Source organism: Hibiscus syriacus, unplaced genomic scaffold (assembly GCF_006381635.1).
Source record: "Hibiscus syriacus cultivar Baekdansim isolate YM2019G1 unplaced genomic scaffold, ASM638163v2 tig00110462_pilon, whole genome shotgun sequence".
NCBI classification, from domain to species: Eukaryota; Viridiplantae; Streptophyta; class Magnoliopsida; order Malvales; family Malvaceae; genus Hibiscus; species Hibiscus syriacus.
Genome location: NW_024062747.1, coordinates 2754928 through 2768520, shown reverse-complemented (window position 1 = coordinate 2768520; position 13593 = coordinate 2754928). Strand labels below are relative to the sequence as shown.

Below are 13593 nucleotides of genomic sequence, written 5' to 3'. Positions count from 1 at the left end.
AATAATAAATAAGCAAAAAACAGAAAATTTAATAGGACGAGCAACGAGAGAGATTCTCTCTCACCTGAAAATTTACCTTCTTTTTCCGTTTGGATCTGTTTAGCAGAGTTTTGGTTCCTTCAAGCAAGAGAGAGAAAGAAAACAATGCCAAAAATAGGAGTTATAAATACAAAGAGAAGGAGAGGTTGCACATAAGAAAAGGAGATTAAGCGAACTCTAGTCTTCTCGTTTCTTGGAAATTAAAAAAAAAATATAACTAAATAATGAAGATGGCGTTATATATAGGGAAGTAAACATCAAATACTAAGTTCTTTTTGCTGTGAAAAAAATTTGCCTTTTGGTTGGTTGGTTCAAGCTTTAGAGTTTCTTGTCATCCAATTCCTATCTCCTATGGCTGTTTCATGAAGGGAACGTAAAAATGGTAAACTAAAACAAAAATACAGAAACCCTTTTTTAAGAGAAAAACAATTCAAGTCATTGAAGGAAAATGAATGACTCGTAAAGAGACTCAATTCAAGGCATTGGCATGGGTTTTTTTTAAAAGTTTGTTTAATCTTAATGCATCAAATAAAGGAGAAACATTAACTTGCATGAACGAGAAAGTATAGTGTTTTTTTTTTCCTGAGGAAATTCAACCTGCATGTGGCGCATGCAGTGGTGCCAAAAACGCTGTCTAAACCAACAACGCCAAAAAAAAACCACATTTTCCTCCTACTTTTTTTTAAATGCATTGATCATTGCCTCACTGGACTTCACAGTTCTCGTCTTGCTCTCAGATTTTCACACTTCAGAGTTGAGAGCTCTGCATTTATGGCGCCGATGATGATTGATGAGTGATGCTGCTATGCGGTACGATCTCACTTTCCCTATTAGGAGCGTTCTTCTCACGTACCATCTTCTACTTGAAAATATATTAACTATTTATTTATTATTTTCACTGTTAATGACCATGAAATGAGAGGGTCTCAAACTAGAAGGCGCGTGCTTTGAACTCCCATTGAAGTGGTGAGAGATATGAAACGAACATGAAAGTTAGAAGTTTGGATAAATCCTAAGAAATCGCACATTCTAATTGCCGTCAATTTTTCTCATTTTAAAAAAATGATGATTTTAGTCTCTTTATAAAATTTAAAGTTATTGTTTATTTATTTTTATATTTTAATTTAATTATTCACTTTATAATTAGAGATGACAAACGGGCGGGTCAGGTGCGGATACCCTTCTCCCATCTCCATACCCACCTACTATTTTTCAATCCACCACCCATGATGGGTACAAATTTTCAAATCCACACCCACTCACGCGGGTACATTTTCAAATCCATCCCCACACCCACTACCCACTAGCGACATACCCATCTAGACCCGCCTGACAACAAACTAATGAGATGTTGGAGTTGGTTTGCAGACAGTTCGTGATGGGGTAGCAGCGCATGCTTCAATTTGTCAGAGGAGTGGCTTTACGAATGTTATGGAGACATATTGTAGGGAGCATGTAGTCGCAGAGTTGGATTGTTGTGTTGCTTTCGATGTTAATGCTCATAGTGCGCCTAATATGGGTTTTGATGGGCTAAAGAACATAGAAACTGCTGCTTTTGATGTTAATGCTTATAGTACGGCTAACTTGTGTTTGGATGAGCAGCATGGGCTAAAGAACATGGAAAGTGACGTGGTTAGTGGGATTATGAGTTTAATCAAAGAGACGAATATTTCCCTAATTAAATACCAGATTAAAGACTAAATATCCTTAATATTTAGTTAAATTATATGTTATATATATAATATTAAAATTTATAAATTAGTCTCTAAAATTACACCTAAATTCATAATGATCCAAAATTTAATAGATATTTAGCTGGGCGGGCGGATGCGGGGTGGGTAATGTCTCAAACCCATTACCCGCCCACCACCCACGACGGGTACCACTTTATAAATCCACACCCGCCCACTACCCGCTAAAATTATACCCATCCCCGCTCCATTTGGAGCGGATGCGATGCGGAATCCACGAAACTGTACCCGTTTGCCATCCCTATTTATAATATTATTAACTAATTTAAATAATTATTATTGTTAATTTCGGTAAAGAAAAATACTGATATGAATTTTTCTTCGAGTTATGTTTTATTTTAAATAATTATTGATATTAACTATTTAAATTAATTAATGATATTATAAAGAATATATTAAATTACAATATTTAGATTAAGTTTCAAATTAAAACATATTAACTAAATGTGAATATTTAGTGAATTATACATCTAAAATATCTTTCAATAACTTTTGATTCAGATGATAATACTAAGATTTAATACTGATTAAAAAATATTTTTTTAATGTTTAAAAAATCTTTTTTTCAAGATGGCACTTCGAGGTAAGAGCCCTGGTAATCGCGCGATTACAGTTTAAAGATGGTGCGATAACCTAAAGACTAAATCTCGATTTAAAGACGCTATTGACCGTGACCACAATATAAACACATATTAGAATATTTTGGCAAATCGCTTTTTCGAGCAAAGTTCGATCTCCCTTCCCCGAACTTCATAGTCGCTCAGTAAACTTCAGAGAGGTTGTTTGAGCATCAGAGCTATTTAAGTTAACCCATGTCCAGAGACATATTCACTGATCATCTCTCAATCGGCTTTGGTTCCGAATTCTACGGCAGTTATAATCTGATATACTCGTAACAGCATGGCGCCGAAGAAGATTGATCAGGTGGGCTCGAAGCCACAAACGGAGAAGAAATTGAGAGTTAGGGTCGAGGACAGGCGAGTGAAAGCTGAGATGGGAAAGGTAAAGGAAGAACAAGGATGCTTAAGAGATGAGCAGAGGAAATTAGTGACCAAGTTCAATGAGATCGCGACGCAATGCGATGAACTGAAAGAAGAGACTGAAATGATCGTGAAGGAATCGGCCATCACTCGAGCCAAGCTCCTTCTTATGTACGGAATCTTAAAGGCACGTGAGAGTGGAGATTTGGTTCAAGCTGATATTCTCACTCGTTTCCTTCCGTTTGTTTCTGCAAAAACCTTGTTATATATCATCTCTTGAAAATTTTCTTTTGTTTTTAACTTCGATTGCTGCATTTAATTTGCAGTGACATTGTTGCCATGGAAAAAGCCAATGCAGTCTTGGACGAAGCCAAAGATGAAGATGATCCATAGGTTATACACCACTACAGCAAATTAGGTTTTTAGCTGCTTTTTTAGTCATATTATTATTTTTAAGCGCAGCTAAAAAACCTTCTGGCGCAAAAACAAATGCCAAAAAAAGTGCCGCTAAAGGTAATGCTATTTAGTGACGTTTTTTACAATAGCCGCTAAAGGTTATGATCTTTAGTAGCGTTTGTTCCCAAAATGCAGCTAAATATTCTGACATCTAGTGGCGTTTTTGAATATAAAACGCCGCTATTGACTATGTATATAGTGGTGTTGCCTATATAAGCGCCGCAAAAGACTTGAACTTTAGTGGTGTTTTGATTTACAAACGCCGGTATTGACTATGTATTTAGTGACGTTTTATTATATAAACGTCGCTAATTAAAACTGATTTTTATCTTAAAATGCCGCTAAACCAACCTGATTTGCAAATGTTTTTTTATGCTATTTATTACCCAAATTTAATATAATATAGCAATATCAATAACATCCACCTTTAAATTTAATTACGACTCGGATTAAGTAATAATTGACATAAATAAATCAAAGTTTACAAACATTAAAGTGAAATGTAATGTACTTCAACATCATTAACTAGAAAGTAGTGTGAGAAAATTAAAAAAAAAATTACATTTACAAGATTAATTGCAGTGCTTTCTCTTTTCAACTCCTCCTCGATAGAGTTATATCATAGATAATCGTACCCACGAGATCAAAAGTTCCAGGTTGCATAAAAATTTTAGACGTGTAAGTTTCACTGCAAGATTACTTATCATTGAAATAATTTATATACAGTAAAATGGGAGATTCAGAAGATTCCAACATGAATGAATTATTCTCATGAAGAACAGGACTATTTTGCATATGTGAATCAAGAACTGATAATGATAAGCAGTTAGATGCTGTCACTCCCAAAAAGTTTGTTTCATTCCCCCTTGCCTGAAAAGCCTGATGCACTTGTATATACATATTTGCAATTGATGATTGATTTTGCAATTGATTTATGGCAATTTCAGACCTCATACTAGATTGCGTGAAGTTCAGGCCATGCTGCAGGCTTAAAGTCTGACCACTATGCCCTCTGTCAAACTCAGCTAATCCCAAAAGAAAATATAATTATGCCAAGATTGGTTTAGGAGCATGTCACAACAATGCACTAAAACTGCATCAATATAAGCTTTATAACAGTAATAGAAACCAAACAAACAAGACGCCTTACCTAATTGATTTACACTGAAATTCTTCATTGAAAACAGGGTGTCCAACTTGTCTCTGGCTTCCAACACATAGATTGACAAGCTGTGAGTGATGTTGGCCCAAGGATAAGCTCTCTTGGCCATGGAAATTATGGATTCTGTCACCAACTTCGTTTTTAGGCATAGATAATCCAAGCCAAAAATATTCAGCAGCTAAATTTTGTGAGAAGAAAATTATTACCTGCAGAAACAAGAACTTAGTTAAACTTTTCACATGTCTGCAGTTCCATTACAGGGCAGACAACTTCATGAATCCTTCTTTAATCCAACCACAATAGAAGCATACCTCTTGTGCACATTTAAAACTCACCCCATTTGCCCTGCTTCGAAACTCAACCTTATCCTGCATCCCCAGAAAGAAAATTATCCCACCTTTTTCCTCATTTTGAAAGGAAGGTGTAATGACAAGTATAAAAATGTAAAAAAAAAAGGACCATCCAACAAACACATCAAATTGCAGACATCACGATAATGGGTACTACAAATTTTCATACTTCTGAGATCATAAAAAAAAAAATTAATTTTAAAATTCAAGTATGCTTTAATCTTGAAATATTGAAAATAACTATGGAAGACCATAAACAACAATTTTTTGTTGACAGCAAGAGAAGCTTAGGAGACTTAGACTTACTTTTATCAAACTTATACCTATTTGGTTCTTGAGCAACAAAATCATGATTGGCATTTTGAAGGAGTCATTCTTATATCCAATGTTAATATCAGTTTGGCACAGACCAAAAGAGTCATGTTAGAATTATTTTTAATTTAGAGAAGAAAACAATAGTTTATTAACATTCTTTTTCTCCATCACCTTAAACAGAAATTCCAGATGTGCATCTCCTTCCTTCACGTAGTAGTTAGTAACCATCATGTGCTACAGATGCAATAACCATCATTTGGCAGCAGGCAACCAAAGTTTCCTTTGCTTATGGAAAACCGAAAAAAAGTTCTCGCTTATGGAAAACGGCGAAACGCCCAAAAGAAAATGCCCAACTTTCGTTTGGCCGATTGTTACAGAAAAAAAGTAGGGTGCGGCGAAGAAGAAAGACATACCTGGTTGCGCTATGTTGGCTTTGCTGGCGTTTTATAAAACTTTGCGGCATTTTTTTAACCAAACGCCACTATAGAACAAACTATCGGCATTTTCAAACAAAACGCCACTAACAGTTCAACATATTGCGGTGTTTTTTAAAAAAATTTCACAAACTTTTCAAACTATTGCAGCGTTTGTTTTTAAAAACGCCACTAAAGAACGCTTCTGTTGCGGCATTTGTCTAGAAACGCCACTATAGTACTAGGTTTTAATGGTGTTTGTCTTAAAACGACACAATATATGTATCCTACTGTGGCGTTTATTTAAAATGCTACTAAAGAACTATTCTTTTGCGGCGTTTGTTTAGAAATGTCACTAAAGTACTTATATATAGCGGCGTTTGTGAAATAAACGCCGCTAAAGTACGAGTTTTAGCGGCGTTTATGGAAAAACGCCGTTAATGTTACCATCTTGTGGCGTTTTGGATATAAACGTCATGATATGAATAAATTTAGTGACGTTTCTTTAAAAATGTCGCGACAAACGCCGCTATATACCTGTTTTGATGTAGTGCCTCCAATCACTAGTCTCGATAAAAGATTTGATGGATCTTCGATTCTGGATGGGCAAATTTTAAACGAATCGATCTCTTCGTATGAAATAATTTTATAATAAGATTTTGTGATCGGTGTAGTGATAAAAAGCTCGTGTTATTATCAAGTCGCCACGACACTAAATCTCGAAATCAAACTTTAAACAACATTCACCTTTCATCTATTAAAGAAAAAAATGATCTTAGTGTGATCTCTTGTAATGCAATATTCACTTATAATATATTATACATTTTATATTATTTCGGGCACATTTTGTAATGCAATATTTACACATTCGTGTTATATTATTTCGGCACATTTAAACGAATCATGATGCATCGTCTTGGTTAAGATAGAAGCGAATATATAAATAAGATTTTATATTAGGAGATAAATTTATAAAATTCTAAGGGATGACGATCTCATAAAATTTTAAAATGACGAAAATATATTTTCAATCGAAAATACAAAGTAAAAACCTAAAATATATAGGAGTTTAAAATGTTTAGGAGGGCAACTGCCCCCACTCACTCCCCACCTCGGTCCATCCCTATATAGGAGGGCACGTGTATTCTACAATTTTGAACTGGAAGCTATTTAACTCTTCTCTTAAAAAAAAAACAACACTGACATGGAAAGAAAACAGGTGCACGAGTAAACCACCAAAGATTCAGGACATCAATGTCTGATACTCATCAACTCCATAATTCAGATGATTTGGAGCTCCATTATTTTATTCATGCATACATCTGCATCGTAGGTTCTCTTCTAATACGGAAAAGCAAGCATTTTTCGCAAGGTTAAAACACTAGGCTTCATAGAAACACGTTCTAGTTTACTCATAAGGCAATAAAAATGTACGCAGCCGGTTCCAGAAGATAAGGCACGTAGTTCTTCACAGATCACCCCTTAAGTTCACACATATAACTTAAGCACGCATCGGAGGCAACCCCCTTCGTGCATCATATCAAACGCCTTGTTAATATCTCCAAGAGTCAAATTGTGGGTGATGTACTCGTCGATTTTGATTTCCTGCAGTGGAAAGGAGAGTATAATACAATCTTGCTCACTCTATAGGGAAAAGATAGAATTGCATACAAACTGCATTTACCTTCTTCATGTACTTGTCAACAAGCCAGGGCACTTGTGAACGACTCTTGAATCCACCAAAAGCAGCCCCCTTCCAAACACGGTCAGTCACCAATTGGAAAGGTCGAGTAGATATCTCCTGACCAGATGCGGCAACACCTATGATAACCGATGTTCCCCAGCCCTGAAAATTTTAAGGTACATTATAAGTGGTATTCCGTTTACAGTCATTAGTGCTCGTCAAATTCAGGCACCTCATATCTTATGACAGCATAGCATTCCAAAGCAGCTCTCATAACAGAGACATTTCCGATACACTCGAAACTATAATCAACGCCACCATCTGTGAGATCAACAAGGACCTGCTGAATTGGTTCATCATAGTCCTTTGGATTCACAAACTCTGTAACTCCAAAATTCTTTGCTGCAAGATGCATTCACCAAGCAGAAGGAAATCAGCATCTAGAAGGAGAAGACTGCATGTTATGCATGATTTAGATTTATTACAAAGGGGCAAGCAAAGCAGTAACAACTCATTTTCTAGCAACTTATTCCATTACTTACATTATACTTTATATTTACTGAATATTCCATATTAAGACTGACTAAACAGTCTTCTTTGTAATATTATTATTTGTAAAATACTTACCTATATCGTACTTCTTGCTATCAATTTCTACACCAATTATTCTTGAAGCACCAGCTGATTTTGCACCCTCTGCAACCTGCACATTCAAAGATAAACTATTTAATATCTAACAGACTAGTACCACAAAGAGAACAATGATGAAAATAACAAATATTTTGAAAACACAGCCCAAACATGCACAGAATTCCATAAAAACAGTACTAACAAATTTCAAGGCAAGTAAGGTGCATATTGGACACTTACCGCAAGACCGACAGTCCCAAGGCCAAAAATAGCAACAATAGACCCTGGTTCAACTTTGGCAGTGTTCCAAACTGCTCCAAGCCCTGTCCAACACAAAATATATATAAATATGGGAGTTTTATACAAAAGCTGCAATATACACAATTAGAAAACCAAATACATATGCACCGTCAAACCAAATATGTATGTAACTACAAATTCATGAAAAAAAGAGCAAGTGAGAAAGCGTTTACCAGTTGGAACACCACAACCAAGAAGGCATACTTTGTCCAAAGGAGCTTGTGGATCAATCTTTGCAACACTAACATCATGCACAACAGTGTACTGGCTAAACGTAGAGGTGCCCATGAAGTGGTAGATTGGTTTGCCATTTACTGAGAAGCGGCTCTTGCGATCATTCATCATGACTCCAGCTCCAGTGGCAGTCCTAACTTTACCACATAGGTTGGTCTTCCCTGATTTGCAGAATTTGCATTCTCTACACTCTGCCTGGTAACAAGGGATGACATGATCACCTGGTTGAACTTCAGTTACACCTTCACCAACATTTTCTAAAATCCGGAGCTCAAAATTTCAAAACAATTCTAAGCTCATCAGCAAGCAAGAGGCTCAGAAACAGCAAGAACTAATAGCAAATAACGTACCCAGCAGCCTCATGTCCAAGAATGCATGGGAATAGACCCTCGGGATCCTGAAAAAAGTAAATCATGCATATTAGACATCATAATTAAACAGCTAATTAGAAAATATCAAAAGAAAAAGAAAAACTTTAACCAGATTAGACTAGGAGCTATCACAGTCGCTGCAAGAGGATACATGGAAATCAAATTATAATCAATAATATCTCACTCCAATTTCAAGTTACCAAAAAAGTATTGAAATCAACTACACTATACAATTCTTTCCTGTTTTAAAGCAATATTACAAAATCAGCAAAATTCTCCCATTTAGCATGGAATTTTCACATTTTCCTCAATGCTAGCAATTGGAGCCTACACATTTTTCAAACCAAGAAGGGAACAAGCAAGATGCAATCGGATTTATTTTAAATTATACTAATAAAGCAACTGAGACATAGAAAATGGAAATGGAATATATATATATAACATAAAGGGGGAAAAAACCTTTCCGCTCCAACTGTAGGCATCGGTGTGGCAGAGAGCAGTGAAGAGAATCTTGATCCGAACCTCACCGGCCTGCGGCGGAGCCACCTGGATATCCTCAATGACCAGTGGCTTGTTCGGTTCATAAGCCACCGCCGCTTCAAAATCACAACCGCATTAGAATTAATAGGGTTTCATAACGGCTAACAAACGCATCGTCAATGAAAAATAAACAAATAGAGTACCTTTGCAAGTAATGACTTGCCCTTGAGTCGGCATTAATGAAGAAGAGACTGTAGAAGATAGAAATCTCAAATCAGAGAGAAATAGATTGATTTACGAGGTTGAAAGAGGGAGCGGACAAAACTATCTTGTAATTATGTGTTTTCAGATATAAGATGATGCAAATCGAGTTGTATTGGAGTCCCTGATGTTTGTTTCTCGGTGGACTCTTATCCTGTCGAGGAATTTGATAGAGGGATGGATTTATCACTTAATGATATATTCAATAGTTTATTTGTTTAAATATAAATAATAAAATAAATAAAAGTGTATAAAATTTAAGTAATTTTTTTCACAAGTATCAGTTCTCACCTTAACAGAAAAAAAAATCAAATTCTATTGAGTTTGATTTATAATGATCATTGATCAAAGAATAATTATAGTTATCCAACGATTGAACAATAAAAACCAATTTAGTTACTATATATGTATTAATGAGTTATGAATTTAATACATCTTGTCTAGTGTAAATGTGAATTTCCCTCGTTTATTATCGGATAGTCACTTATTCACAATTTTTTTATTTCTCTTCTCATGAAAAATATATTTTTATTATGTTTTTCTCTTCAAATATTTAGTGATATGCTCTATGAAGATCGGACGATCTTATTTGGCAGAATACCAAAAAAACAAACTCTTATGTTTCTTTCATTAGATGAAATTATTAATTATGTATATTGTAACACCTTCCATATAATCTAAACGAAAATCGAATTATAGATACTATTAAAAAAATAAAATATCAATAAATTTTTAAACAATCATTAAACATTAATTATACTTTACCAAACAAACATGTAATGATTCATGTCAAAGCATATACATCCTCATTATGCTAATTTTATACTTTGATCATGATTATGCAAAAATAAAACATCTTAAGAAGTTCAGGAACTGAGGAGCATGCAGTGTAGTGGAAATTACTGACACAGATGTGTAGGTATCTTCAAGACCAGATACCATTTGGTCAAACAGTGATATTTTTGCCATCAAATTGTCTGATGCCACGTGTCATATTGGCATTTACCACAATCAACCCTTTGACCAGGGTAATAATCTCCTGCCACTGTTTTTCCTTCTTTTTTCCATTTAAATCAATATTTTTCATTAGCTCAGCCAATCAACTTCTAACAAGTCAATATCATTGTTTTTTTTCGATCTTTCATTAAAAGTTGGAAAATTGCATTAATTACCCTTTTAATTTTGGCGGTGAGAAATGTAACCCTTTTCTTCCGATTTTTTCTTTTTCCTACAAAAATAGAATTTGGTAGCAGAGTGAGATAAGGTGCAAAGGGAAGCAAAGATGGTCGGTTTAACTTACTATTTCCTTATGAAAATGACAATACCTAAAACAGTATCAAATAAAGTCAAAATGTTAATTATGAGGCAGGCAGGCATACCATTACCATCCCCTGCACTGCCCTTTGCCTGTTTCACCTATATTATACCCCATGGCCATGGTCATACCAAACCTCAAATCTTCATAACCTTTGTAATTTCATTCCTTTTCCTTCTGTTTCTTTAACAGCAAACCCATAACACAGTAAAAAGTAAAATCTCCCATGGCTGAAAATAACCTGAGAATTGTCGTTGAAAGAAATCCTCCACAATCTAAGCTCTCACAGCTTAACATCAAGTGTTGGCCCAAGTAAGCTTTTATGTCCAGGGATGGAATGAATAAGTAGTCTTTAAAAATTTTAAAATCTCATATACTTGAGATATTTCATGCTCTCAGTAATCTGTCTTTCACTGATTTCCACTCATTCTTTCGCATTCATTTATGTTAATTACTAATAAATATTAGTTTTTGTTTTTAAATTTTGTTAAGCTTGTAATCTAGAGGGGGGGGGGAACAAACTATGTAACAAAAAAATTATATTATTTCTAATGACATTTTTTTAAAGTATACAAATTAAAATGCATTTCATGGTATAATATAAGGATCTGAAGGAAGTTTATCATTACAAAGCGTGGTAAAAGGATAATTTTGAAGGAAAGCGAAACATTGAGTCAATGCACGTCCCATTCAAATCGTCTTTTGAGTTTTTAAATAAGCTTTAAATCTCTCCTTTGACCGGCCAATCCTTGATGTTTTTATTTTATCCATGAAGAAAATAAATTATCTTTATTACCTTTTTTTTTTAAGAAAAAAATGATTTAGCCACTCTTTTGCTTATGTCGTTCAAATTTTCAAATAGAAAATTAAATGAAAGGAAAGAAAGGATATATTACGCGTTTAATATTTAAACTATAAGTTTTTGTCCATTTTAATACTTAAACTTTTTAAATTTTAAAATCATACCTCACGTTTAGTTTTTATTTCGTTTTATTATCTCGCTATTAAAAACTTATCGGGTGATTTGCATGTGACACCTATTTTATGGGTAATTTGCATCATTCATCACTTTATTATCCTCTTATTCCTATTTTGATCAATAAAGTTTAATTTTTTTAATTTAATTACTTAACTTTCAAATTATTCATAATTTAATGACTTTAACTTTCATATTTATTTTTAATTTTTAATTATATATTAATAAAATAATAAAAACTTATCATGTCACAAAAAATTTAACAAAATAAATTAGAGTGATTAAAATATGAGCAATTTGAAAGTTAAGTAGTTAAAATGAATTTTTTTTAAACTTTGGTAAAATAATAGGACTGAGAAGATAGTTGAGTGATGAATGATATAATTTACTCATAAAAAATAATTTTGTTAAGTTTTTTACGGTGATGTACTAAAATAAAACAAAAACTAAACTTTAAGTATAATTTTAAAAAAATTGAAAGCTTAAGTAATAAAATTGACTAAAATTGATAGTTTAAATACTAAACATATAGTTTATCAAAAGAAAAAAAAAGGTTATTAATGTAAAAAAAGAGTTATACGAATGTTATTTTGAAAAATATATATAATACTTGTTGAAGGCACCAGTATATATAAGTACAACTTGCATGTAAAAAATTATTTTCAATCAGTTTTAAAAAATATATTTAAATGTTTATAAATTAATATTTAAATAATATATATTTAAAATTATTATTAAAATTATTAATTTTTTAACTATAAAAAATTAATTAAAAATTAAAAATAATATTTAAAATGTTCTTTAACTATTATACTAACGTAACTCTTATTAAAATTTATTTTTAACATTTAAAATATTCTTTAACTATTATACTAGTAAACTATTTTTTATACATATTAACTTATAATTAGACCTTGTAAATTTGATTTGTATCTGATTACCCGAATTGATTTATTCGATCTGAGACCCTGATATAGATCTAAATATGATGACTTGAAATTGATTTGAGACCCGAAATGAATCGAATCTAACCCAAATTTTGTTGAACTGAAAGTAACCCAAACCGAAACAACTCAAATTTAATTTAACTATGTTTGATTCGAACTGAACTTCAACTTGATTTTAACTCGATAATTGAGTTTAAGTAAATGAATATTTTATTGTTATTATTATATATTTTTAATATTTTAATAAATAGTAAAATGGTGCATATTTTTTCTCATTTTGTATTATACTACTAGTTAACCATAAGTCTATTACCTTCTGTAATAATTGAATGGTTCAATGTAATATTACCCAATTTAAAAATTCTCTTTGTATCAGATCCAATAACTTTTAAATGATTTATATCAATATTCATTCAAATATAATTATATTTATAATTAGATATTAAACATCTAATTAAAAATTTTAATTAAGAATAAAATGTATAATTTGAAATTTAATTTTTCACCAGATATAGGTTGCACCACAAACTTTCAGGTTAAACCAATATGGAATTCAAGTCACAAAATTTAATATGACTTATAAGTTCGGGTCAAATTGTCCTCCATAAATGATAGTGTAATTTGAAACATTGAATGTTTGAAAGTTGAATTTGAACCTAAATTATAAGATTGATAAATAAAAATATACTTTTTTTCTTATAAGAATATAACAATATATTTGATTGGATTCATACTTAATTCAATCTAAATTGACGCATAAATCTAAAGATTGACTTGAACGAAATTGTTTAATCCAATATTGATCTAATAAAAAAATCGATCGATCTGATATTAACTCAACCTGAAATCAATCGATCTGGTATTTGAGTCGACCCGAAAACCAACTGATCTGATTTTGACCCGACTCAACTTATTATTGATCTGAATTA

At 32.7% G+C, this 13593-nt stretch overlaps 2 protein-coding genes across 2 annotated transcripts; one reads left to right on the top strand and one right to left on the bottom strand.

The window, feature by feature from the left end:
- Window positions 1-2653: 2653 nt before the first annotated feature.
- LOC120126921 lies at window positions 2654-3173 on the top strand. The gene is made up of 2 exons (XM_039144958.1): window positions 2654-3010; window positions 3097-3173. The coding sequence occupies exons 1-2, from the start codon at window positions 2691-2693 to the stop codon at window positions 3161-3163; spliced, it is 387 nt and encodes a 128-aa protein (XP_039000889.1). The 5' UTR covers window positions 2654-2690; the 3' UTR covers window positions 3164-3173.
- Window positions 3174-6673: 3500 nt separating this feature from the next.
- Window positions 6674-9547, bottom strand: LOC120126901 (alcohol dehydrogenase class-3-like). The gene is made up of 9 exons (XM_039144944.1): window positions 9369-9547; window positions 9145-9281; window positions 8661-8711; window positions 8254-8584; window positions 8021-8103; window positions 7778-7853; window positions 7398-7552; window positions 7151-7312; window positions 6674-7071 (listed from the first exon to the last, which is right to left on the bottom strand). The coding sequence occupies exons 1-9, from the start codon at window positions 9400-9402 to the stop codon at window positions 6955-6957; spliced, it is 1146 nt and encodes a 381-aa protein (XP_039000875.1). The 5' UTR covers window positions 9403-9547; the 3' UTR covers window positions 6674-6954.
- Window positions 9548-13593: the final 4046 nt, after the last annotated feature.